Source organism: Aquarana catesbeiana, linkage group LG06 (assembly GCF_042186555.1).
Source record: "Aquarana catesbeiana isolate 2022-GZ linkage group LG06, ASM4218655v1, whole genome shotgun sequence".
NCBI lineage: Eukaryota > Metazoa > Chordata > Amphibia > Anura > Ranidae > Aquarana > Aquarana catesbeiana.
Genome location: NC_133329.1, coordinates 106,699,703 through 106,724,614, shown reverse-complemented (window position 1 = coordinate 106,724,614; position 24,912 = coordinate 106,699,703). Strand labels below are relative to the sequence as shown.

General features: G+C 46.3%; 1 protein-coding gene across 1 annotated transcript in view; it reads right to left on the bottom strand.

Moving 5' to 3' along the window:
• Window positions 1–24,912, bottom strand: part of LOC141148841 (ankyrin repeat and fibronectin type-III domain-containing protein 1-like) — a 582,481-nt gene that overhangs the window by 501,785 nt on the left and 55,784 nt on the right. Inside the window, exon 4 of the mRNA XM_073636627.1 lies at window positions 17,992–18,206. Coding sequence (XP_073492728.1) covers window positions 17,992–18,206 — 215 coding nt within the window. The remainder of the gene's footprint in view (window positions 1–17,991; window positions 18,207–24,912) is intronic.

Here is a 24,912-nt window from a genome sequence, read left to right as displayed (position 1 = left end):
TGCACATGCACAGAAGTGTGTTGTAGAGGGTGTCTTTATCTTCTCTTTTTTTGCACAGAAGAAAAAAAGTCACCTATTTTTGCTTATTGCACGTCGCACTTTTTCATCTATCACACTTCAGAGGAATATTCATCACTTTTCAGAGGACTGTATTAATTTTTGATTTTTTTGTTGATTATTATATTAAGAATTCTATGTGATATGCACAGTACCCATTGATATATTTGCTCATTTGCACATCATTGTTTATTGTTTATGTAGATTTACTAGGTGTTTCTACCACACATGCCCTCTAGTTTATATTTATACTAGTTATTACTACCTAACAGTGCAACACTATTTTTGTTTTTTTTATTTTCTTTTGTGGTTATGGAGTAACCTCCCAGTGCTCTGCAGCAGTTATTACCTCTTCCTTTTCATCGCAGCGCGGGAATACCTACTATATATAATGACTTGACACCAGCACTGGTGTCTGTTACAGCTGATGGTGGCGAATGGCCAGAAGGACAGCAGGAGCAGCAAACAAGCATTTGTACTCATTAGAATCTTTGCTCTTACATAGTTAATCTGGTTGAAAAAAGACAAAAGTCCATCCAGTTCAACTAACAGAAAAAAAAAAAGAAAACCAAAACTTACTAGAGAACCTCCATATACACTATTCATCACCCACAGTTGATCCAGAGGAAGGCAGAAAACTCCAATAAAGCATGATAACTGATATAATAGTGTAAATCCTTACATCGCATCATGACCAAATTTAGCATTAGACAAACTAGTCCTATGCCTATAAGGTGCCAAAGCCAGGAGATGGCTTTTCCCTCTATGGTTTCTACGATAAGCAGAAAGAAATACACTCATCCCATGTAAATGTATATACAAACTGTCCCAATATCTCAGCTGGGTTAGGATCGGTAAAACAAGAAAATGATTTTTGCAAATGGCAAAATCCCAGCACAAGGGTGATGTTTTGATTGCCTACAGCATCCAATGATGGAAATCTGATTAAAATTAATTGTTAAAAGTTTAAAAATCATCCAATTATCTCCAAGACGAATCACTTCAATGCAAGGACAAATGAAGATATGAGAAAATCAACATCTTATTTCTACATTTATAGCAGTAGAGCCATGTATCATTTAGCACTTAGTACAATATTTTCCTGTTTTGCATAAAATGGCAATATTATAAGGTAACCATACACAGGCAAACCTCAAATCAATAACAGATACAGTATGAGGCCAAGATCTGCCCATCTGCCAGGAACTGAATGGCCATCATTACAGATCCACACGTATATCAGGTCTTCCAGAGATGTTTCAAGATGATAGAAAATATGTATCTGATACCAAATAATTTTAACTTTCAGAAGCACTCACTTATTGGTCTAGTTAAAGTGGAACTCCAGACAAACAACTAAATACAAAATTTAAATACAAATGTTTACTGTTTTACCTGCCAAAGGATTTGTAATTTCATCAATTCATTATTGTGATACAAATAACATGCTAAACAGTACCACCACTAGAGAACTTTCTTAATTTAACCCTACTGATTCCTGGGTCAGCTCCCTGCTCATTGTACAGAGCGTTAAGTGTTACATAGTTAGTCAGGTTGAAAAAAGACACAAGTCCATCCAGTTCAACCTTAAAAACAATAAATAAATAAAATAAAAATATCGTACAATCCAATATACCCAATTGTATACCCTCAGTTGATCCAGAGGAAGGCAAAAAACCCCAGCAGAGCATGCTCCAATTTGCTACAGCAGGGGAAAAAATTCCTTCCTGATCTCCCAAGAGGCAATCGGATTTTCCCTGGATCAACTTTAACTATAAATGTTAGTACCCAGTGTTGATTTGTTGTCCATTGGACAGGCTGCCATGGGAGAGGTGACACTGGAGGCTGCATTGGTGGCGGGTGTATGTAAATTAGAAGACTGGTTGACCAGAATTAGGGGCGCAAAGAGGCTATTTTTCACATCAGAACTGATTTTGTTCCCAAAAAGTTTAATTCAGCTTAGACGGAGTCATGAAAAAAGTCAGAAGAAGGTCACGAGCACCTGTGAAAATTCTTAGAAGTGTTTCACATTGATTTCAAATGTGAGCTGAAGATACCTGGAAGTATGCTGCATTTTTCAATCTAAGCAACATATTACAAATCCTTTGACAGGTCAAGGCAGTTCATATATATACAGTATATATAATTGTAGCTGGGTAGCTGGCAGGAGCACCGGGATTCTCTTGTGTGTGCAGCTGTAGCTTCTCTCTCACCCCTGGCTGGCTGCCATACTACAGAGAAGGCTGTGTGAGATCCTGCTGGTCTAGTCTTCCCCTGCTCCCCCCACCCACCTTCCACCCCCCTCCTGTCATCAGTGGTGAGGTCTGTGAGGGGAAAGATGACTTGGGAGTCCAGTCGCTCATTCCCCCTCCTTCCTGGATGATGTGGCCACAGTGGATGATGGAAAATGTAGCTGTGCAATGGAGTCTATGGGCTGCAGACATCAATGCCCCAGCTGCTCTAAAAGTAAGAGGAGGGGAGCACAGAGTGTGCAGACCTGCTGCTGTGCATGACTACACTGTGAAAGCACCTGGTGGGAACCGGAGCCATGTGCAGCATCCATAGAGGCTGAGGACTGAGCAACTGAGAGGGTTTGGTGATGTGGACTTTGGGGCACAGACCTGCTACTCCTACCTGTCTATGCCCACTTTTAGAGAAACTGATCCTGAGCTGAGAGCTGGTGAGAGTCTGAACACTGGGACTGAGCCTTGTGAAAGACCTGATCGTGAGGACTGAGATTTCTAAGACAACAGGTCCCCAAGCGTACTGGACTGGATCTGTTGCATATCAGGAGTGAGAGGTACAACTGACCTTAACCTCTTACTGCCTATAGTTAATGCCAATAGAGATTGATCCTTACCTAACAGCCCATCAGCCCTAAATAGACAGCTTACTCTGCACCAACGTACAGATGGGCCCCAACAATAGCTGGCTAATAGTGACAGTAAGGAACCAGGTACTTTGTAGCCACCTCCAGGGGTACCTCTTGTCAGGCCGGAGTTCACCCTTTTTAGTTAAGCATCCTCAAATATGTTCAGTTGCCTGCCTACTTGTTTATGCCTAGTGTTTGACTTGCCTTATTACAATATACTTACTTTTTCTAACACCCAGCAGTTTGTGCTCTATTTCCTGAATACTGATAAGATGAGGTAATATACTAATGCTTATGTTAAACAAGTGTGAGTGGCCTTCAATCCATACCCAGGTGTGTCAGTGGGGCCCAAGCAGGTTAAAGAGTCATGGCAGAACAGAGAACCCATCCTATCCAGCAGCTCCTGCGGGGGTTCAGTGCCTTGAAAAAGTATTCATACCCCTTGAAATGTTCCACATTTTGTCATGTTACAATCAAAAACGTAAATGTATTTTATTGGAATTTTATGTGATAGACCAACATAAAGTGGCACATAATTGTTAAGTGGACGGAAAATTATAAATAGTTTTCAAAATGTTTTAAGAATAAATATGTGAAAAGTGTGGTGTGCATTTGTTTTCAGCCCCCCTGAGTCAATACTTTGTAGAACCACCTTTCGCTGCAATAAAAGCTACAAGTCTTTTTGGGTATGTGTCTACCAGCTTTGCACATCTAAAGAGTGACATTTTTGCCCATTCTTCTTTGCAAAATAGCTCAAAGTCTGTCAGATTGGATGGAGAGCGTCTGTGAACAGCAATTTTCAATTCTTGCCATAGATTAAGGGAAAGCGCCTATGGTCAAAAGGTTAGGTTGTCAAATGTAGAGTACCATCATCCCGAAAAATCTACTACAGAGGGAGGCAGGGAGTTTTTTTTTTTTTTTTTTTTTTTTTTTTTTTTTTTTTTTTTTTTTTTCCCCCATTCCCCTCCCTCCCTCCCACTTCCCCACCCTGGCACTCCCAGGGCCGAGTACTAATGAATTGACCATGTCTGCCCAAGATTTATCCCCATAAGTTATGGGTAACTGACACCCTTACATAATAATTTTATACAATGCCTGTATAGAAATTTCCTTTATGTTTATTTCATTATGTTGTATTTTGCTGCTTTATCTTCATATATTTTTTTTGCTGTACAAGGTCAGGCTCCCATCCCCCGCTTTCAGACTCTGTTGGTAGGCTGCCCCGGTCTCTCTCCTATGCGACGGACATATGCCCGCCCTGGCAGTCCTTTGACTGCTTGCGTCTCCTCGTTTGGGAATTAGACTCCCTTTGACGGGAGCGCGCGCTTGCGCAGTAGCACTCATGGTGCACCTGCGCAGTGCGGGCGAGCAGACCCGGGTTACGTCAGGGACCGCCTCCGTTAGGACGTCCCTGACTTCCGGGTTGGGGTGCTTTTATAGCGGCCGGACACGGCCGCTGTATAAGCCTACAGCCTCTGATGGCGTGCCTCATGAGGAGCAGTATCTCGGGTAAGTCTCAGCACCTTCCCCCCTCCTCGCTGTTCCCTCCCGTTTTCTCCCCCGCTGGCTGGTTTCTCCTTCCTACTTATCTCCCCTCCCATCCATGGCGGGCTTGGTCACCATCGCCCGCACACACAGTGGCTGCTTGCAGCACTTTTATATATTGCTCTGCTGGTATCCCAATATCCCTGCCTCACTGGGGACTTTATATAACTTGCTACCTTGTCATCTTCTGGTACTGGCTACCCAATTTTATATTTATTTTTATTATTATATTCTCTATGATACTTTTTATCCCAGTGAGTTACCGCTGCTGTTCCCCCTTTCCCCCCCCCCCCCTATTTTGCTGTGTGGGTAACTGTTTGTTCTTTCCCCCCCTTCGCTAATATGGTGGAATAAAAAAAAAAAATTTCCTTATTTTATTACAGCTGCTGTGGTGATTTTTTGTCCCTGCGCATACCACTGACCCCAGCCTGTGGAGTGTTAATCATTAACCCCTGAGCGCCCGGATCGTTTAACCCATTTAATGCCACGATCCCTTTTACTATATGCTCCCCCCTTACCTCATTCCATCCTTCTCGTTGATCTATGTCGTAGGGGTAAGTGATGGCCCGTATTATCTGTGTGCAATTTCTCTCTCTTTTCCCAGTCTCACCTTTTCCACCTGGATCTAAGTTATAGGTCCTATTCACCACCCCACCGCTCCCTCCCCCCTCTCCTTCCCCCCCCCCTCCTTCCCTCCCCCCGCCCCCTCTCCCCTCCCCTTCTCCCCCGTCCCCCCCCCCCCCCCTGCGGCCCCCCCCCTTCCCTCCCTCCTCTTCCTCCCTTCCCTCTTTCCCCTCCTCTCTCACTCCTCCCCTCTCCCCCCCCCCTCCCCATTATCCCCCCCTTCTCCTCCCCCCCCTCCCTTATTCCCCTTTATCCTTTCCTCTCCTTCCTTCCCTCTCCCTTCCTGTTTCCCCCCCCCCCCCCCTTTCCCCCCCCCCCCCCTTCCTGTCCTCTCCAACCACCTTTTCATCCTTCTCCTTTTTGCACACCGGGTTCTAAATTCATAGCTTTTGATGGGTACCCTTATACTCTACCACGCTATGTCTATCTTGTGGTTTAATGATCCACACTCAATTACTTAAATATTTTATCCACCAGAGGCTGTTTTGTTACCCCTGTGTTCGTCGCAGGGGGATTTGTTTGGGGTCCTATATACCTACAGAGAATACCTGAACGGGTGAGCCTGTCCTTCTTCTATTTAACCTGTACCTTATTGTTTATTGTATTATTTAATGATTTCGCTGTAATCACCACAAAAACCATGTATCTGTGAATTGTTATATATCTATTATTTGTTTTTTATGCCACATTACAGACTTTATTCTCCTGAGGAAGCGGTGAATACCGCGAAACCGGTCGAGAACCTAAGTCACTCTTGGAACCTCTGTCATTGCTAGATACAATTTATGTGGTTGTATACATTACTTTGTCCTGTATTACAACTGTATATGCTATTATTACTCTAATATTTAGATATATGTATATATCTTCTTTTAAAATGGTTTTCTATTAAAAATATAGCTTTTATCCTACCACCTTCTCTTCATTCCTTTGTACTATTATTTAATTATCCTCAGTACCGAAATAGTCCCCTGTGTTGTTTTCTTGCATGTGGGGGGTAGGGACAGTTGCCGACAGAAGTAGCGAACTGCGGCCTGCCCTACTCCCTGCCTCCCTCTGTAGTAGATTTTTCGGGATGATGGTACTCTACATTTGACAACCTAACCTTTTGACCATAGGCGCTTTCCCTTATTGTATACATAGGGTGGATAATACACCCACAACTTTTCTGGACTTCAAGGTGAACAGCAACACCCTCTGACACGTCCTTATTATTAGCGCCTGGAATTCTATATTTTTCTCGATTTTGTTATTAACTGTACTCTCTAGTCTATTGTAGTGTGTCAGTATAACATACCTTGGGGATTGCCGCCGGCAGCCGGGTACAATATGGACGTTCTAGGCACAGATTGGACGGGCTTTATGTCCAACCTGAAAACCTCCTGCCTGAATGAACATAAAATCGATGATGACATTTCAACGTTCTTTGCGCGAATGTTCAAACTCCTTAAACGTAAGTCCCATTTACATTGGCACATTGAATATTTTAAACTCTATGTCAGTGAAAAAGTCTGTCCCTTGGGTCTGAGAGGGCAGATCTTTCCTACCCTCAAGGACCCCTCAGTGGATTTTAAAAAAACCTGGGAGGATATCCTAACTAAAAATAGTCTGGAATTAATTGGATTACTGATTACCCAATACACTCTTGACATGACCCTTCTTGACAATGATATCGAGCGACTCAACTCTGAATACTCTCACTTGACTGATAATACTGTTTTCAAAACCAAATGGAAAGATCTTAGAGAACGCCTGGAAATTATGAACAAAGATATCATTGTCAAGAAACAGATCAAATTTGGAAAGGATAAAGCTGCTTTTACTGAGGGTTTGGCCTACCGTTGGCCTGGGAGAGGCCGAGGTAGACGAGGCCCCCCCCGTACCAATAATAGAAACTTTACCACTGACATTGAATCTGACTCATCACTGTTTTCTACGGTATCTTCTCTAAACACTACCCAATCTACCACTTCATCTGCACTCAACGCCTCACGAAAGAGACTTCGCTTTGGAGGCAACACCCCACCCACAAATCCTAAAAAAGATAAGAAAGGCCCTAGAGGCCCTAGACCCACTCAGGCACCTCCTACACAAACTTCACAGGATACTAATACCCCTGTGGAAGGGGCAACTGGCTATTCCACACTGCACGGCACTATTCCTAAAATTTTGAATTTAGGTCTAATGACCAATAAATACACTAAAGTCAATGAAGACGCTATTTTTTTAGATCTAAAAAAACAACAGAGCAATCTAGATGCTTATGTCCTAAAACCCCCACCGTCCCAATAGCACCATCCTCCTTACACTATACTGACCGCAATGTCATTAACCTCACCCCCTACACACTTAATAATGAGGAAATTTCGATCCTTCAATTAGGACTGGGCTTTTGTCCCCTTGATGCGCTTAGGGTTACTGAAACAATTAAAGATCTTTATTTATTTGCCCGTAATTTAACCTTCAGATTCATGTATGATAAAGATCGCACTAATCAGGGACTAGAGCGCGAACTCACGGAGCGCACCAAGGGTTTCTCGATGGAGGAATTCAGGGCTCTCCGTGATCTAATGCTCCTCTTCGACGAGGGAGATACCGGAGACCCCGCAGCTTCACAGGCGAGCATGGATTGTGTAAATATCTCTCCAAATATACCGGCAGCAGGGACAGATGTACCTACTCTCCCTGCACCCAATAGCTGTGACCCCCCGGTCAAGCAGAGCCACATACCCCTGCCAAAATCCTTTCGTCTGCGATCTCGCAGGTTCCCCGATCTCAATACCTGCCCCGAGATATGGGCCTTTTTACGAGCTACAATTAATGATCTTAAGAAACAAAAATGGCCCGATTTCTCCCCAAACCTCGACTCTAGTCAAATCCGAGCCCTTCGGTCCCTACAGCAACATTCTGATATTGTGATCAAACAATCAGACAAAGGTGGGAATATTGTCCTCATGACTAATCATCAATATCAATCTATGTGCCTTGCTATACTGCACAATCAACACTGGTACAGACCCATTTCCTCCACCCACGTTCTTTCCTTTGCACAGGAACTCCGGGCTCTTTGCACTGAGGCCTACTTTTCAGGCCTCATTGACAAAGACACCTTAGAGTTCCTGGTCCCCAAATTTCCCCGCACCCCTACCTTTTATTCCCTACCCAAGACCCATAAGGATTTACACCGCCCCCCCGGAAGACCTATAGTGTCGGGGATAGGTTCCTTAACAGACAATGCAAGCAAATTCGTTGACGCCTTCCTAATGCCCCATGTCCGTAGCCTCCCGTCGTACATCAGGGACACTACCGACTTGCTACAACATCTTGATGGTATCCAGATCCCTCCTGACGCCCTGCTCGTGGCTGTTGATATTGAGGCTCTTTACTCCAGTATCCCCCACGAGCAGGGCGTACGGACGGCTGGTTCCTTCCTAGCTGAACAAGACACAACGACTTGGCCCCTGAATCAGTTCATTTTGACACTCCTATATTTTATTTTAACCAAAAACTATTTTACCTTTAATGATCAATTATTTTTACAAATACAGGGTGTCGCAATGGGGACGTCTTGTGCCCCAGCATATGCCAACTTATATCTAGGGGGCTGGGAGCGACAGATTCATGCTCATGACCAATACACGGAATTTCTAAGCGATATCCTGGTATGGTATCGTTTTATTGATGACCTGTTCATGATCTGGTCGGGCTCCAGGGAAAAACTTTTACAATTCTTACGTCAACTTGATAACAATGACCTTAACCTTAAATTTACCTTCAAAATCGAGACAGAACAAATCCCCTTCCTAGACGTACTAATCATTAAACAACCTGATGGTACCCTAGGAACGGACCTGTATAGAAAACCCACGGCGGGGAACACCCTATTATTTGCCACTAGTGCCCACCCTAATTCCCTGATACAGAGCATACCCTATGCCCAATACCTACGACTACGCAGGAATTGCACACATGATAACGACTTCAAACGCCAGGCTAAAGCACTACGTGACCGTCTCTTACGACGAGGTTACTCCTCCACCTCTCTACGTAAAGCCTACAACAAATCTCTGTCACGTTCACGAACCTCTCTGCTCTTCAAAGATAGGAAACCGCCTCCCCCCACAGAAACTGTAAGATTTATTACCACCTATTCTGCACACCACCATGTGTTGCGGAATATCTTAGCCAAACATTGGCATCTTTTGGCTCAACACCATATTTTAACTAAATACATTAGACATACACCAGAGGTGGTCTTCCGCAGAGCTCGATCACTACGTGATCAATTAACTACCAGCCACTACAATCCTACCAAACCCGGGCGCAGTGGCCCCAATGGCACATTTCAATGCGGGGAATGTCCCCGGTGCCCTTGGGTCCACGAAAGTAGAACAGTGATCCTACCTAACGGAGAAACTCTGGTTCCACGGGCCTTCGCGAACTGTGCTACAAAGGGGGTTATCTATCTTATGAAATGTGTATGCAAAGCCTTTTATGTGGGCAAAACTATCAGGGAACTTAGGCAGAGAATCGGTGACCACCTCTATGACTCAGAAAACGGTAAATTGACTACTATTGGCCGACATACCGGACTTTATCATAGATTCGACAATTCCGTGGCCAAATTCCTGGTATTAGAGGTGGTTAAACCCAGTCCCAGAGGTGGCGATTGGGATCGCTCGATATTGCAGAAGGAGTCCCTCTGGATCGAGCGACTCAACGCCACCACCCCACCTGGCCTAAACGAGTCGGTGTCCTATAGGGCTTTCTTATGAGTCCATGGTCACCCCCCTTCCCTTTCCTCCCCTTCCTCCCCCCCTCCCCCTCTCCCCCTTGTGTGTTTTGTTTTTTTTTTTTTTTTTTTTTTTTTCCCCCATTCCCCTCCCTCCCTCCCACTTCCCCACCCTGGCACTCCCAGGGCCGAGTACTAATGAATTGACCATGTCTGCCCAAGATTTATCCCCATAAGTTATGGGTAACTGACACCCTTACATAATAATTTTATACAATGCCTGTATAGAAATTTCCTTTATGTTTATTTCATTATGTTGTATTTTGCTGCTTTATCTTCATATATTTTTTTTGCTGTACAAGGTCAGGCTCCCATCCCCCGCTTTCAGACTCTGTTGGTAGGCTGCCCCGGTCTCTCTCCTATGCGACGGACATATGCCCGCCCTGGCAGTCCTTTGACTGCTTGCGTCTCCTCGTTTGGGAATTAGACTCCCTTTGACGGGAGCGCGCGCTTGCGCAGTAGCACTCATGGTGCACCTGCGCAGTGCGGGCGAGCAGACCCGGGTTACGTCAGGGACCGCCTCCGTTAGGACGTCCCTGACTTCCGGGTTGGGGTGCTTTTATAGCGGCCGGACACGGCCGCTGTATAAGCCTACAGCCTCTGATGGCGTGCCTCATGAGGAGCAGTATCTCGGGTAAGTCTCAGCACCTTCCCCCCTCCTCGCTGTTCCCTCCCGTTTTCTCCCCCGCTGGCTGGTTTCTCCTTCCTACTTATCTCCCCTCCCATCCATGGCGGGCTTGGTCACCATCGCCCGCACACACAGTGGCTGCTTGCAGCACTTTTATATATTGCTCTGCTGGTATCCCAATATCCCTGCCTCACTGGGGACTTTATATAACTTGCTACCTTGTCATCTTCTGGTACTGGCTACCCAATTTTATATTTATTTTTATTATTATATTCTCTATGATACTTTTTATCCCAGTGAGTTACCGCTGCTGTTCCCCCTTTCCCCCCCCCCCCTATTTTGCTGTGTGGGTAACTGTTTGTTCTTTCCCCCCCTTCGCTAATATGGTGGAATAAAAAAAAAAATTTCCTTATTTTATTACAGCTGCTGTGGTGATTTTTTGTCCCTGCGCATACCACTGACCCCAGCCTGTGGAGTGTTAATCATTAACCCCTGAGCGCCCGGATCGTTTAACCCATTTAATGCCACGATCCCTTTTACTATATGCTCCCCCCTTACCTCATTCCATCCTTCTCGTTGATCTATGTCGTAGGGGTAAGTGATGGCCCGTATTATCTGTGTGCAATTTCTCTCTCTTTTCCCAGTCTCACCTTTTCCACCTGGATCTAAGTTATAGGTCCTATTCACCACCCCACCGCTCCCTCCCCCCTCTCCTTCCCCCCCCCTCCTTCCCTCCCCCGCCCCCTCTCCCCTCCCCTTCTCCCCCGTCCCCCCCCCCCCCCCCCCCCCTGCGGCCCCCCCCTTCCCTCCCTCCTCTTCCTCCCTTCCCTCTTTCCCCTCCTCTCTCACTCCTCCCCTCTCCCCCCCCCTCCCCATTATCCCCCCCTTCTCCTCCCCCCCCTCCCTTATTCCCCTTTATCCTTTCCTCTCCTTCCTTCCCTCTCCCTTCCTGTTTCCCCCCCCCCCCCTTTCCCCCCCCCCCCCCTTCCTGTCCTCTCCAACCACCTTTTCATCCTTCTCCTTTTTGCACACCGGGTTCTAAATTCATAGCTTTTGATGGGTACCCTTATACTCTACCACGCTATGTCTATCTTGTGGTTTAATGATCCACACTCAATTACTTAAATATTTTATCCACCAGAGGCTGTTTTGTTACCCCTGTGTTCGTCGCAGGGGGATTTGTTTGGGGTCCTATATACCTACAGAGAATACCTGAACGGGTGAGCCTGTCCTTCTTCTATTTAACCTGTACCTTATTGTTTATTGTATTATTTAATGATTTCGCTGTAATCACCACAAAAACCATGTATCTGTGAATTGTTATATATCTATTATTTGTTTTTTATGCCACATTACAGACTTTATTCTCCTGAGGAAGCGGTGAATACCGCGAAACCGGTCGAGAACCTAAGTCACTCTTGGAACCTCTGTCATTGCTAGATACAATTTATGTGGTTGTATACATTACTTTGTCCTGTATTACAACTGTATATGCTATTATTACTCTAATATTTAGATATATGTATATATCTTCTTTTAAAATGGTTTTCTATTAAAAATATAGCTTTTATCCTACCACCTTCTCTTCATTCCTTTGTACTATTATTTAATTATCCTCAGTACCGAAATAGTCCCCTGTGTTGTTTTCTTGCATGTGGGGGGTAGGGACAGTTGCCGACAGAAGTAGCGAACTGCGGCCTGCCCTACTCCCTGCCTCCCTCTGTAGTAGATCTTGCCATAGATTCTCAATTAGATTCAGGTCTGGACTTTGACTGAGTCAATCTAACAAATGAATATGCTTTGATCTAAACCAGGGATACGCAATTAGCGGACCTCAGGCTGTTGCAGAACTACAAGTCCCATGAGGCATAGCAAGACGCTAACAGACACAAGCATGACACCCAGAGGCAAAGACATGATGGGACTTGTAGTTTTGCAACAGTTGGAGGTCCGCTAATTGCATATCCCTGATCTAAACTATTCTATTGTAGGTCTGGTTGTATGTTTAGGGTTATTGTCCTGCTGGAAGGTGAACCTCCGCCCCAGTCACAAGTTTTCTTCTAAGATTGCCCTGTATTTGGCTCCATCCATCTTCCCATCAACTCTGACCAGCTTCCCTGTCCCTGCTGAAGAAAAGCATCCCCACAACATGATGCTGCCACCACCATGTTTCACTTTGGGGGTGGTGTGTTCGGGGCATAGGCGTGCGCACAGGGTGTGCCGGGTGTGCCCAGGCACACCCTAATCCCCCCATGCGCATTAGTGTTATCCTTATGTGTACCAACAGGAACATGGGAAAGATCTCCCTCTTACCGGCTACCATAAGAGAAGTGTTTATCCTTTGCTCTTCCACTGTGCCAGCAGGGAGATCAATGTGCCAGAGTCATATATATGTAGATACATACACATGCATGTATGTTTCAGCTTAAGGGTGCACACCCTAATGCATTAGGCTGCGCACACCTATGGTTCAGGGTGTTAGTTTTCCACCACACAGCTTTTTGCTTTTAGGTCAAAAAGTTCAATTTTGGTATCATCTGATCAGAGCACCTTCTTCCACATGTTTGTTTTGTCCCCAAAAGGCTTCTCGCAAACTGCAAACGGGACTTCTTATGGCTTTCTTTCAACAATGGCATTCTTCTTACCACTCTTCCATAAAGGCCAGATTTGTGGAGTGCACGACTAATGCCGTGTACACAGGATCGGAAATGCCGCCAGCAAAACTCCGATGAGAGCTTTTTGTTGGAAATTGCGACCGTGTGTATGCTCCATCGGTCTTTTTCTGGCGGAATTTCAGCCAGCAAAAGATTGAGAGCATGTTCTCTATTTTTCGGTCGGGAAAAGTTCCTATCCAAAAATGCGTTCGTCTGTATGCAATTCAGACGCATGCTCGGAAACAATTTGACACATGCTCGGAAGCACTGAACTTCATTTTTTCAGCTTGTTGTAGTGTTGTGCGTCACCGCGTTCTTGACGGTCGAAAGTTCCGAGAACTTTTGTGTGACCGTGTGTATGCAAGGCAAGCTTGAGTTCCGTCGGAAAAACATCCAAGTTTTTTCTGACGGAAATTCCGATCGTGTTTACGCGGCATTATAGTTGTCCTGTGGACAGATTCTCCCACCTGAGTTGTGGATCTCTGCATCTCCTCCAGAGTTACAATGGGCCTCTTGGCTGCTTCTCTGATTAATGCTCTCCTTGCCCGGCCTGTAGATTTTGGTGGACGGCCATGTCTTGGTAGGTTTGCAGTTGCGCCATACCCTTTCCATTTTCAGATGATGAATTGAACAGTGCTCCGTGAAATGTTCAAAGCTTGGGATATTTTTTTATAACCTAACCCTGATTTAAACTTCTCCATAACTTTATCCCTGACCTGTCTGGTGTGTTCCTTGGCCTTTATGATGCTGTTTGTTCACTAAGGTTCTCTAACAAACCTCTGAGGGCTTTACAGAACAGCTGTATTTATACTGAGATTAAATTACACACAGGTGGACTCTATTTACTAATTAGGTGACTTCTGAAGGCAAGTGGTTTCACTAGATTTTAGTTAGGGGTATTAGAGTAAAGGGGGCTGAATACAAATGCACGCCACACTTTTCACATATTTATTTGTAAAGAATGTTGAAAACTATTTATCATTTTCCTTCCACTTCACAATTATGTACCACTTTGTGTTGGTCTATCACATAAAACCCCAATAAAATACATTTATGTTTTTGGTTGTAACATGACAAAATGTGGGAAATTATGAGTTATGAGTGCGAAACGCGTCAGTTGATCTCTGTACGCTTCTGCTGTTATGTCTTGTACTTTTTATGATCCAGTTCTTCATCAATAAAGGCACCTGTTACTTTGTCCAGTGTGCGGCTATCCAGATCACTTCGCTCATTTCAGAAATATATCCTTGCCTGGACGGAAGAGCAGGTCCACCAAGTAGTAATGGCGCTAGTTACTGATCAGAGAGTGTTCATACTGGGCATGAAAACAGATCAAGTCGCCTCTCACAACCATATACCACTAAAGTGGAAAAAGGGAGTTCCCGCCTGTTTCCAAGGGGACATTTTCCAACTAACCAATGAAGCTGAGGCCTGCTTGATTTCGCTGAGAGTGCCAGATGCCAGTCCAGAGAGCTCAAATCATGCCGCACCTACCGAAGGAGCTTTCACGCCAGCACTCATTTACCATAGGGGCAATTTCTACAAGTGTTGTCAGGTTAGCAGCATCCACTCAGGGGACAACTACAGAAAGTTGGAGCTCTTCTCGGGGACACAGCTGGTGCCTGCTGAAGAAAAAGAGTATAAACCTGGACAGAATAGGCCATACAGGCTTTGAAAGAGTAGGATGTCTCTGAAGCGCAGATAAAGCAACGTATTATTGAGAGCTTGAAAGGAGTTTTTGCCGAGGCTATCAGGAATCTCAAGTTCAGTCAAAAGCATTGAGCAGCCTATGATTACCTTACCATGCTACAGGAGGAATTTGGGCGAACAGGTCGGATTTATCAATTTGAGCATGCCTTTCAATACCAGGGTGACTGCTGTCTGAGTACATCAGACAACTAAACAAGATGCCAGTCTGGATACAACAAAATACTTCAGAAAATAGCATGTTGCTAAAGTATCCTGAGCTCAGAACAGTGAAAGAGCAGGAAGCTACAGTATGTTTGAGGCCAACAACCCTGAGGTGGGGGCACCATCACTTGCCAAAGTTGGGTCAGTAGCTACGATGGAGATCAGTTTGAAGATAGCCACCCTGAAGTCACAAATAATGGAAATGATAACTATTCTGGCAGACAAAATCACTGTGTTCTCTGGCAGAACTGCTCCAGGACCCAGTCAGTCTTCAACTTCCTTAGCTGTTCCTGAAAATTCAGTGACTTGCTACAATTGTGGAAGTGAAGCCACTACAAATGTGAATGCCCAAGTCTCCTGAAGGGAGAAGAGCGCTCACCAAGCCTACATAGAAATTTCTGAGCCTTGGCCAGGTCTGACTACCTCAGCCAGCTTCCAATCATGTTGCAATGCAAGAAAAAGGAATTAGCCCTAGGCTTTAAGAGATGCCCCTTCTGACACCCCAGAGGGACGAATGGAGATGCTTGTTCCTGTATTGAGCCCCACTGTTCAAGAGAAAGTTTCCATCAGTCTCCAAGACATCGCCAGAAGCACTGTTTTGGGCACCAGGGATGAAGGAAGCAAGGCAAGTTGACTAGACCTGCTACATCCATCGACACTACCAGAGCAACTGACAAGTTGATAGGCCTTTTCCTCTGTGGTACCAGTGTTAGTGGAAGGGTTTTACACAGATCTCTTCTCAACTCAAGTGACTTTGCTAACTCAAGACTTTGACAACAAGCACGTGAAGTAAATTCCTCTGCAAAAATTGGAAGACTTATGCCCCGTACACACGATCGGACTTTCCGCCAACAAAACCGTGGATTTTTGTTCAAAGGTTGTTGGCTCAAACTTGTCTTGCATACACACGGTCACACAAATGTTGGCCAACAATTACGAACGTGGGAACACGGTGACATACAAGACGTACGACGAGCCAAGAAAAGGGAAGTATAATAGCCAATGCGGCTCCTTCTGCTTGATTCTGAGCATGTGTGAACTTTTGTGCGCCGGACTTGTGTACACACGATCGGACTTTCCGACAACAAAGTCTTGTTGGCTGAAAATTTTAGAACCTGCTCTCAAACATTTGTTGGCAGAAAGTCCGACAGCAAATGTTCGATGGAGCATACACACGGTTGGACTTTCCGACAACAAGCTCACATCCAACATTTCCCGTCGGAAAGTCCAACCGTGTGTACGCGACATTAGAAGTCCAGGGCATCGGAGCAGAGAAGTACCCCTGTGACGGCTAACTGCAGATCAAATTATCACTTAATCCACCAACCTGTGAATTTTAGCATACTGGCTGTTGTGTGTTCTCAGCCACCATGGTTGCTTGAACATAGGGACAAACACAAGCTTAGTGAGGCAACTGTTGGCCCCTGTTGCTCTCAGAGGTAGCAGAGCATAGACAGAAAGAGCCATCCAATCCACCAGCAAAGAGGGTGCAAAGGGCAAAAAAGGCGATCTGTCCACTCCAGGGAATGAACTATAACTGCAGATCAAATTGTCACTTCATCCACTAACCTGTGAATTTTAGCATACTGGCCATTATGTGTTCTCAGCCACCATGGTTGCTTGATCATAGGGATGAACACAAGCTTTGTGAGGCAACTGTTGGCCCCTGTTGATCCCAGAGGTGGTTTGTTGGCAGAGCATAGACAGAAAGAGCCAGCCATTCCACCAGCCAAGAGGGGGCAAAGGGCAAAAAAGGCGATCCATCCACTCCAGTGACTGAACTATAATACACTGCCTGAGAGGTCAGACTCTAGCTCACCCCCTGACATATCACTGCTCTCCTCTTCCCTCGCTTGCCCCCCCGTCTTTAGTGGTGAGTTCTGTGAGAGGAAAGAGGACTCGAGAGTGCAGCCGCCCTATATACTAATACTTATGTTACACAGGTGTGAGCAGCCTTCAATCTATAAAGGTGTGTGTCAGTACAGACCAAACAGTTTAAGTGCCGGTTCACACAGGGGCGGCACGACTTGCAGGTCGCCTCAGCGAGGCGACCTGCAAACGACTTCCGAGGCGACTTGCAAAACGACTTCTGCATAGAAGTCTATGCAAGTCGCCTCAAGTCGCCCCCAAAGTAGTACAGGAACCTTTTTCTAGGTCGGAGCGACTTGCGTCGCTCCTATTAGAACGGTTCCGTAGCACAGAACGGGAGGCGACTTGTCAGGCGACTAGGTCGCCTGACAAGTCGCCCCTGTGTGAACCGAGCCTAAAGAGTAGAGAATCCATCATATACAGCGGCTCCTGCAGGTGTAAGCGCTACATAATCTTCATATTTAGCTGCTTGTCTGGACTTAAAGTAAAACTACAAGCACATTTTTTTAGTTTTGGATAAAGAGGAGAGGGATTAAAACATCTGTCAGATTTTTATTGCTGTCTGTGTCCCCATTAGGGACATTCACCTTACTTGTCCTAGTGACTATCATCACTGGAAGTGAAAGAAAATAACAAATTTTGGGTTGTCACCAGAACGGGAATAGAGAGGAAATCTTCCAATGGAGACACTAATTCTGGGATTCCCTCACTTTAAAAGGCTTTCCTCTCACTTCCTGTTTTGGCTATTGGACAGGAGGTGAAGGGAAATCTCCCCAGTGGGACTCAGATGGCAAAAAAAATCTGACAGGGGTTACAACTCTCCCCTACTCTATTGAAAATGAAAAAAGAAGCTTTGCCTTTGTTTTTCTTTAAGCTTTAATGCCTATATGGTTCAATCATTATAACCAATGACCAAAAAAGTTACATCATATGCCGTTGAGGTCATCCCTAAAACAATAGATGACCCCCGTTTACAAATTCTATGCTTCTCGTGTATCTGATCTTCACTGGAACCAGAAAGCAGAAAGTATGTACTTACAAATTGCCTTCTCAGTTTGCTCTTCACTCTTTGTCCCTGGGGGTCAGGTGGCTGCAATGGGTAATGACAAGAACTAAGGTGGTTGTCCACAGAAATGCTCTTCCGTATGTGAAAGCCTTGCTGGTGACTGGGACGGGTTTCTTCTGGGGAAGAGAAGATCCGTGTAGGAAAGGTGCTGGTGCTTAGCTGTCTTTCTCCAGATCGCCATGAGTCCACTGTGAAGAAAACACACGCAGTGTGAAGGACGCCTCACAGTAAAGGCAACCAGAAGAAATCATTCATTTCAAACTAAATACCATTCAGCATACTTCATTATAAAGTGCAGTAATCCTTAACCAATACCGGACCTCTCACTAAAATTACCAGTTGCCTGGCTGTCTTTGGCTGACCTGGAAAATAGTTAAAGTGGTGTCAGAATTTATCTTTAAAATTTATGTAAATCCTAACAATGAACTTCTCTTATTTGCTCCCTTTAGGTCTGCTAAAATACCATTAAAAATTATTTGTTATATCTGTTTTATATGTTCAAAAATACTTTTTTATTTTGCTAGAAATCTTGTTAGTCGATAACTTCCTTCCAAAACTAACATGTGCCTGGCTGCTTGCACTTACTAGGTGATAGAACCCGGGACGTATAGCAGGACCAGTTTGTAGTCTGTGCATTACATGTGTATGTGAGAATGGGAGTTAGGTACCTTTGATTGTAAGCTCCTTTAAGGCAGGGATTGATCTGAATGTACAATATATACACTATAGTGTCAAAAGTATTGGGACACCTGCCTTTACATGCACATGAACTGCAGTGGCATCCCAGTCTTAGTCCGTAGGGCTCAATATTGAGTTGGCCCACCCTTTGCAGCTATAACAGCTTCAACTATACTGGGAAGACTGTCCACAAGGTTTAGGAGTGCATCTATGGGAATGTTTGACCATTCTTCCAGAAGCACATTTGTGATGTCAGGCACTGATGTTGGACGAGAAGGCCTGACTCGCAGTCTCTTCTCTAATTCATCCCAAAGGTGTTGAGGTCATCCATGTCTTTATGGACCTTGCTTTGTGCACTGCAAATCATTTGGTGGAGGGGGAATATGGTGTGGGGTTGTTTTTAAGGGGTTGGGCTTGGCCCCTTAGTCCATACCAAGACATTTTGGACAATATCATGCTCCCAACTTTGTGGAACAGTTTGGGGATGGCTCCTACCTGTTATAACATGACTGCGGACCAGTGCACAAACAAGGTCCATAAAGACATGGATGAGTTTGGGGTGAAGGAACTTGACTGGCCTGCCCTAAACCCGATGGAACACCTTTGGGATGAATTCGATTGGAGACTGCGAGCTAGGCCTTCTTGTCCAACATCAGTGCCTGACCTCACAAATGTGCTTCTGAAAGAATGGTCAAACATTCCCATAGACACACTCCTAAACCTTTAAGTTGTTATAGCTGCAAAGGGTGAACCAACACAATATAGTGTATATGTAAAGTGCTGTGTAAATTGTCAGCGCTATATAAATACTAGCATTCCAGAAGTAGCTGTCAGCCGCAATATGGGTACAGATTTTCTTTAAAGTAAGCGTATCATCATATTTAATGCATTAAGTTAGAATTTTACTGCAAACACTGAGAGATCGAGTATTTATACATTCCTTTAAGGAAATTCATGAGCACCCCGGAAGCCCCAAAACCTATAGCACTCTATTATGCCATATGGCTTCTGCAGCTAATTATTTGGCAGAGGGGCTGCCTATTACATTAGAGGGCCCATAATGACCACCTCTGAATCCCATAGTACAGCGTTAATTCACACGTTAAAAAGCACACTGGCTCAATACAAATAAAGGCTGTAGTAATGGCATGATGAAAGCTAAAAAGAAATACACAGTAATATGCAAGACTGGTATAAAAAAAATGTGATGGTTTCTAATAAAGTACAAGAGTTTTGCTTATGTAAAACAATACATAGACACAGAAATAACCAAGCATCAGAAGTACAGACTGAAGACGGGGTTAGCAGTGTATGTTTCCTGGAGTGTGTACCAAAGCATTACTTGACAAAACATTTGCGTGTATCAACTGAGAACAGAAGCAGTTTTGGCAGCCATCGGCACACGTCTTCCCCCAGTCACAGATGCGATGTCAATGAGTGTGGGATCGCAGCCAGCCTGGGCCTCTTATTTGTAAAACAAGGGTCAGCTTTGAGTGATTCTGCTCCAGCAGGGCAGCAGTGTCACAGATCGCTGTCCCCAGAGGGGCTATCCATATGTCTGTTCTTACTAATTTATTTTGTAATATCACTGCCTAGGTTTTTTCTCTACCTCGTTTACTTTCTCTTTTTCTAGAAGGATAACCCTCAAACACACAATCAGTGCATAAATCAAAACCACACTTTTTTTTATTCCACCTTACCAAATGTAAAAATCTCCTGTAATTCATTCCATTCACACAAGAGGTGACCCAAACCCCTTCTAACCTAGCTACAAGGTGTCCAGTTGCTTGCAAGACTGTTCATATGTGCTACAATTTTTGTACTGACAGTAAAATCCTTTTCAGTCCATTGAGGTACACAAGAAATCTTTAACCTACATGTTATACTGTAGCCAACAGGAGGATTAGACACTAGTTTTAAAAAAAAACTGTAGGCCAGCTTAGAGTATCTTTGTTTTTTTGTTAGTGTCTAAGGAGGATAGCCATCTTTTCTTCAGCTCCCCTGTTGTAAAAATGAACCTATTATTTTGCATTTTTTCTTCTCCAATTTTTCTTCAGTAAGAAATGTTTCTCTAACAGTTGCTGAAGGTTTCCTTCTGATTTGGACACATCTCAGGCCAGAGTTTTCCTCTTACAACCTTTCATAGCCTGTCGGACCCAAAAATCCTTGGTAAAATCATCACCGCCCTGTAATTTGAACAAGAACGCCAGACCCGCTAGTTTTCGGTCCATGACCGACACCCCCTGTTCCAGGTTTCTGGAAACAAAACAGACGACTAGCAACCTTACCTCCACACCATCCGGATCCACCCTGGCCTGCCTAACCATTTCCCACCATTCCTGCCATACCTCATCATAGGCCGCCCACGTGGCCTCACTCACCGACCTCCTTATTATCCAGCGATGACTCCAATGTGATCACCCACAGCCATTGGGGACACGGAACCCCCTGTCGTTCTGCCGCCGGACCCAGCTCTCAAAACTTGTTGAAAGCGAGACAAGGCATCATCAAAGTATTGTCTACCCCCCCGGGAGATGTACCACATACAGAAAAATATTCAACTGTAGGCAACGCTGCACCAGGTAGGATAGCAGCCGCATGACATGCTGTAACAACGCTGAGATGCGGTTAATGACTTGCACCACTCCCAGATTGTCACAATTCAATCTCACCTTCAAGTTCCTGAATGACTCACCCCATATTTCCATAGCCAGCACCACTGGAAAAAGCTCCAGTAGCACCAGAATTTTTTTGTAGGCCTGCCTCCAACCAAGAATATGGCCAAGGCCCGGCACTCCAGTGACCCTGGTAGAACGCGTCGTACCCTGTAGACCCAGCTGCGTCGGTTAACAGCTCCAAATCAAAATTACTCACAGGGCCGGAAATCCATACCGATCTTCCATCATAGTCGTTCAAGAATGTATGCCACACCCTCAAGTCCTCCTGATATTCCCTAGTGATGCAAATAAAATGGGTGGGGGACTGGACCCCTGCGATGGCTGCCGACAGCCGTCGGCAGAACACCCTTCCCATGGGAATGATCTGGCAGACAAAATTCAACTTACCCAGCAAAGATTGCAGCTTCCGCAGCTGATTCTTGCGGAGCCCCAAGATCCCATGAATCTCCATCTCAAGCGCTCCCAGATTCTCCCAGCTTCTCCTCTGGTAAGCGACACTCCATGATTTCCGAATTGATGACTATGCCCAGGAAGCTGAGAGTGGTGGTTGGGCCCTCCGTCTTGTCCTCCGCCAACGGAATGCCGAATCTACTCGCTATGTGTTGCAACATGGATAACAGTACTGAACACACACAAGATGAAGGAGGACCCATGCAGAGGAAATCATCCAAATAATGAATGATGGGATTAAGCCCTGAAACGTCCCGAACAACATACTCAACAAAGGAGCTTAATGTTTCAAAAAGTGTACAGGAAATGGAGCAGCCCATAGGCAGGCAACGATCTACGTAAAATTCCCCTTGCCAGCAGCACCCCAACAGCCAAAACCCGGAGAAAACGGAACGCCGATTCGATGTCAGATTTTGCCATCAGCGCCCCTTTTCCACAGCCACGAACCCAAGGATTTGTACGACACCGTGCACGCCTCAGGATCTATCGCATCATTGACCGAGCTGCCCTTCGGTAAGGACAAATGGTGTATAAGCCAAAACTTATTAGGCTCTTTTTTGGGCACCACTCCCAGAGGGGAAATCAACAACTCTGGAAGAGGCTGCTCCCGAAAAGGCCCAGCCATGTGACCCATCACCACTTCCTTTCCCAATTTTTCAGCGACAACCCCCGGATGAAGCAAGGCCGAAGGTAAATTCTTCGCTAGCAGCGGGACAGCAGAGAAGGAGCATGGAATACGAAAACGCCCTCAGATAATCCCTCCCCCAACACATATTTAGGAAAGGTTGAATCCTTTCCCCCCTCACTGGTGTCGTCCCTTTTCTTACCAAATTCCCCGGAACGGCCCTTCCCTTTTTTAAAACAGAGCCGCCACAACTAGAGCACTCATGTTTAAAATGGCATGCCCCCCCCCCCCCCCCCCGAATCTAAATGATCCATCATTGTACTGCCAGCAGACACCCCATTTTTTGGTGGCCATTTGTCCAGGGGAAGCTGAACCACTGCCCCCCCTCTGGAAAAAACTGGTTCGGGGCCCTCGCCGAAGACTTGAACCTTATCCAGAGGCTAATGTCCTTGTGATCCCAGCGTAAGGACGGCCCTGCGCTGCAGGAACTGTTCCTCATACCTTAGGCATGCAGATCCACCGTAGACTCTGTAGGCCTCATCCACTGCGCCCATGTAGCAGAAAAGTGCTGAACAGCGTTCCGGGTTCTTTTCCCCTATTACGCTCGCCATAATGGCGAACGCTTGCAGCCAGTTAGAGAACGTGTGTGGTATCAACCTGTACCGCCACTTTTCCTCATACTCTTTCTTGCTATCGTCAGGCTTAACCCTATCCAGGTTAAACTTTTCCAGGGGCAATAAAGAAAAAATCTCCACGTACTCACCTTTGCCGATCTTCTCCCTGACTTCCAGCTTCATATGTGCCCCCAGCGGCCCTTCAAAACAGACGTACACCTCGTATTTAGCTGCATCCGCAATACAAACCAAATCCATCTTACCCACACTCACCTGCGATGGTCCTGCCTTCCTTACCCACATTCACCTGCTCCCGCCGACCCAGGTGTCGGGGGTGACCCAGACAGCTCTACGGCACTATCGGGCACCTTGATAACCGAGATGGGGGAGGGGGCCAGCCCACCAGACCCCACCCAAGTGCCGTCCGCTGCTGACCCACTACCTGGCGGTACCCACGCCGACACCTGCGGAGCCTGCACTCCTTTCCCTCCTGCAAATTGCTGCACCAAATCCCGCAATTCCCCCAGCAATGCCTGTAGCTGCACGTCAGACCCGGCAGGGGCGGGCGTAGAGCCCGCCGCCTGGGGGTCCCCCGCTGAGGCAACTGTTGACTGCGGCGCCACTCTCAACCCTCCGCAGCTGCCACTCCCAACAACCCACACAATGCAGTATTAAATGCCAAATGAGAATGGGAAGCTGACTTACCGGGCTGACCAAGGGGGGTCCCAGCAGCCGCTGCTCCAGAATCCGCTGGCACTGGACAGTCCTGCGCGTTCTCCACCTCAGAGCCAGACAGCTCCCACTCAGACCGCTCACCGGGCGACTGCTGCTGCTCCGTGTAACGCATCCCAGGCGAGGAGGGCTGGATGCTGCAGATGCTTGCCGCTACTGGCCACGCCTCCCGGCACCGGCTGCACCCACCGACTTGGCCTTTCCGACCTGGGCCTTGTGCCTCTGCTACACGGTCTCCGCTGGCGCTGCTCTGCTGCCCGACCTTCCTGGCAGGGGAACCCGCTGGTAAGCCGTAGCCGCCGGCTGGGTCTGTAAAGGCCCGGCAGCCGTAACTGGACTCCTTCCACGCTGAGACTTCCCCCTTACTGGCACATCAGAGGAGGGGGAGTCCGTCCCAATCATGCCGCCAAATGGGTGGGGAAGAGGTGCCTGCGCGTGCTGTAGCCCCACCCACAAGCTCCGCCGAGGATTCCCTCCAGGCCCGACCACAGCGGAAGCCGGCTGACGCTTCATTGGTGGGCCTGGCGGGTCCCGATCGGGGCTCCTGCCGTGGCGCAAAGCTCGGGGGGAGGCTCCCAGGGAGAAATGCTCCAGAGGCCGAGACCTCCGAGCATGTGGGAGATCCTGCCTCCCCCTGAGCCGGATGCCTGATCCCTCAGCAGTGGGGCCACCTGGCTGTGCAGCCACTCGGGGCCCCTGGTGGTGGCGGCCGCCCGGAGCTCTGCTTGCTCCTTTTCTCTCCACTCGCTCCGGGCCTCACTGTAGGCATGCTGCAAGCAGCACTCAAACTGTTAGTAAAAAGTAAGTTAGAAAATCTGAGTGCCCCCCCCCACCCCCATGTGTGGACTTGTACATGCTACAGCCACAGTGCAGAAAGACAACATATAGGCTTAGGGTAAGAGACAAGGCCTAAACTAGTTAAGAAATCCAGAGTGGCTTAAGAAACCCACACAGCTGGTAGCAGGTGTGGGTCCACGATCAGAAGGGTCGGATTCCAGAGGTGACCAGTGTCTCTGTAGGCAAGCAGCAGGAATGGATCAAAGTTCCACATGGCTCTTTGCAACAGCAACAGCAGCAGGGAGATTCTTCATTGATGCTGTGGGGTGGAAAAGAGTGC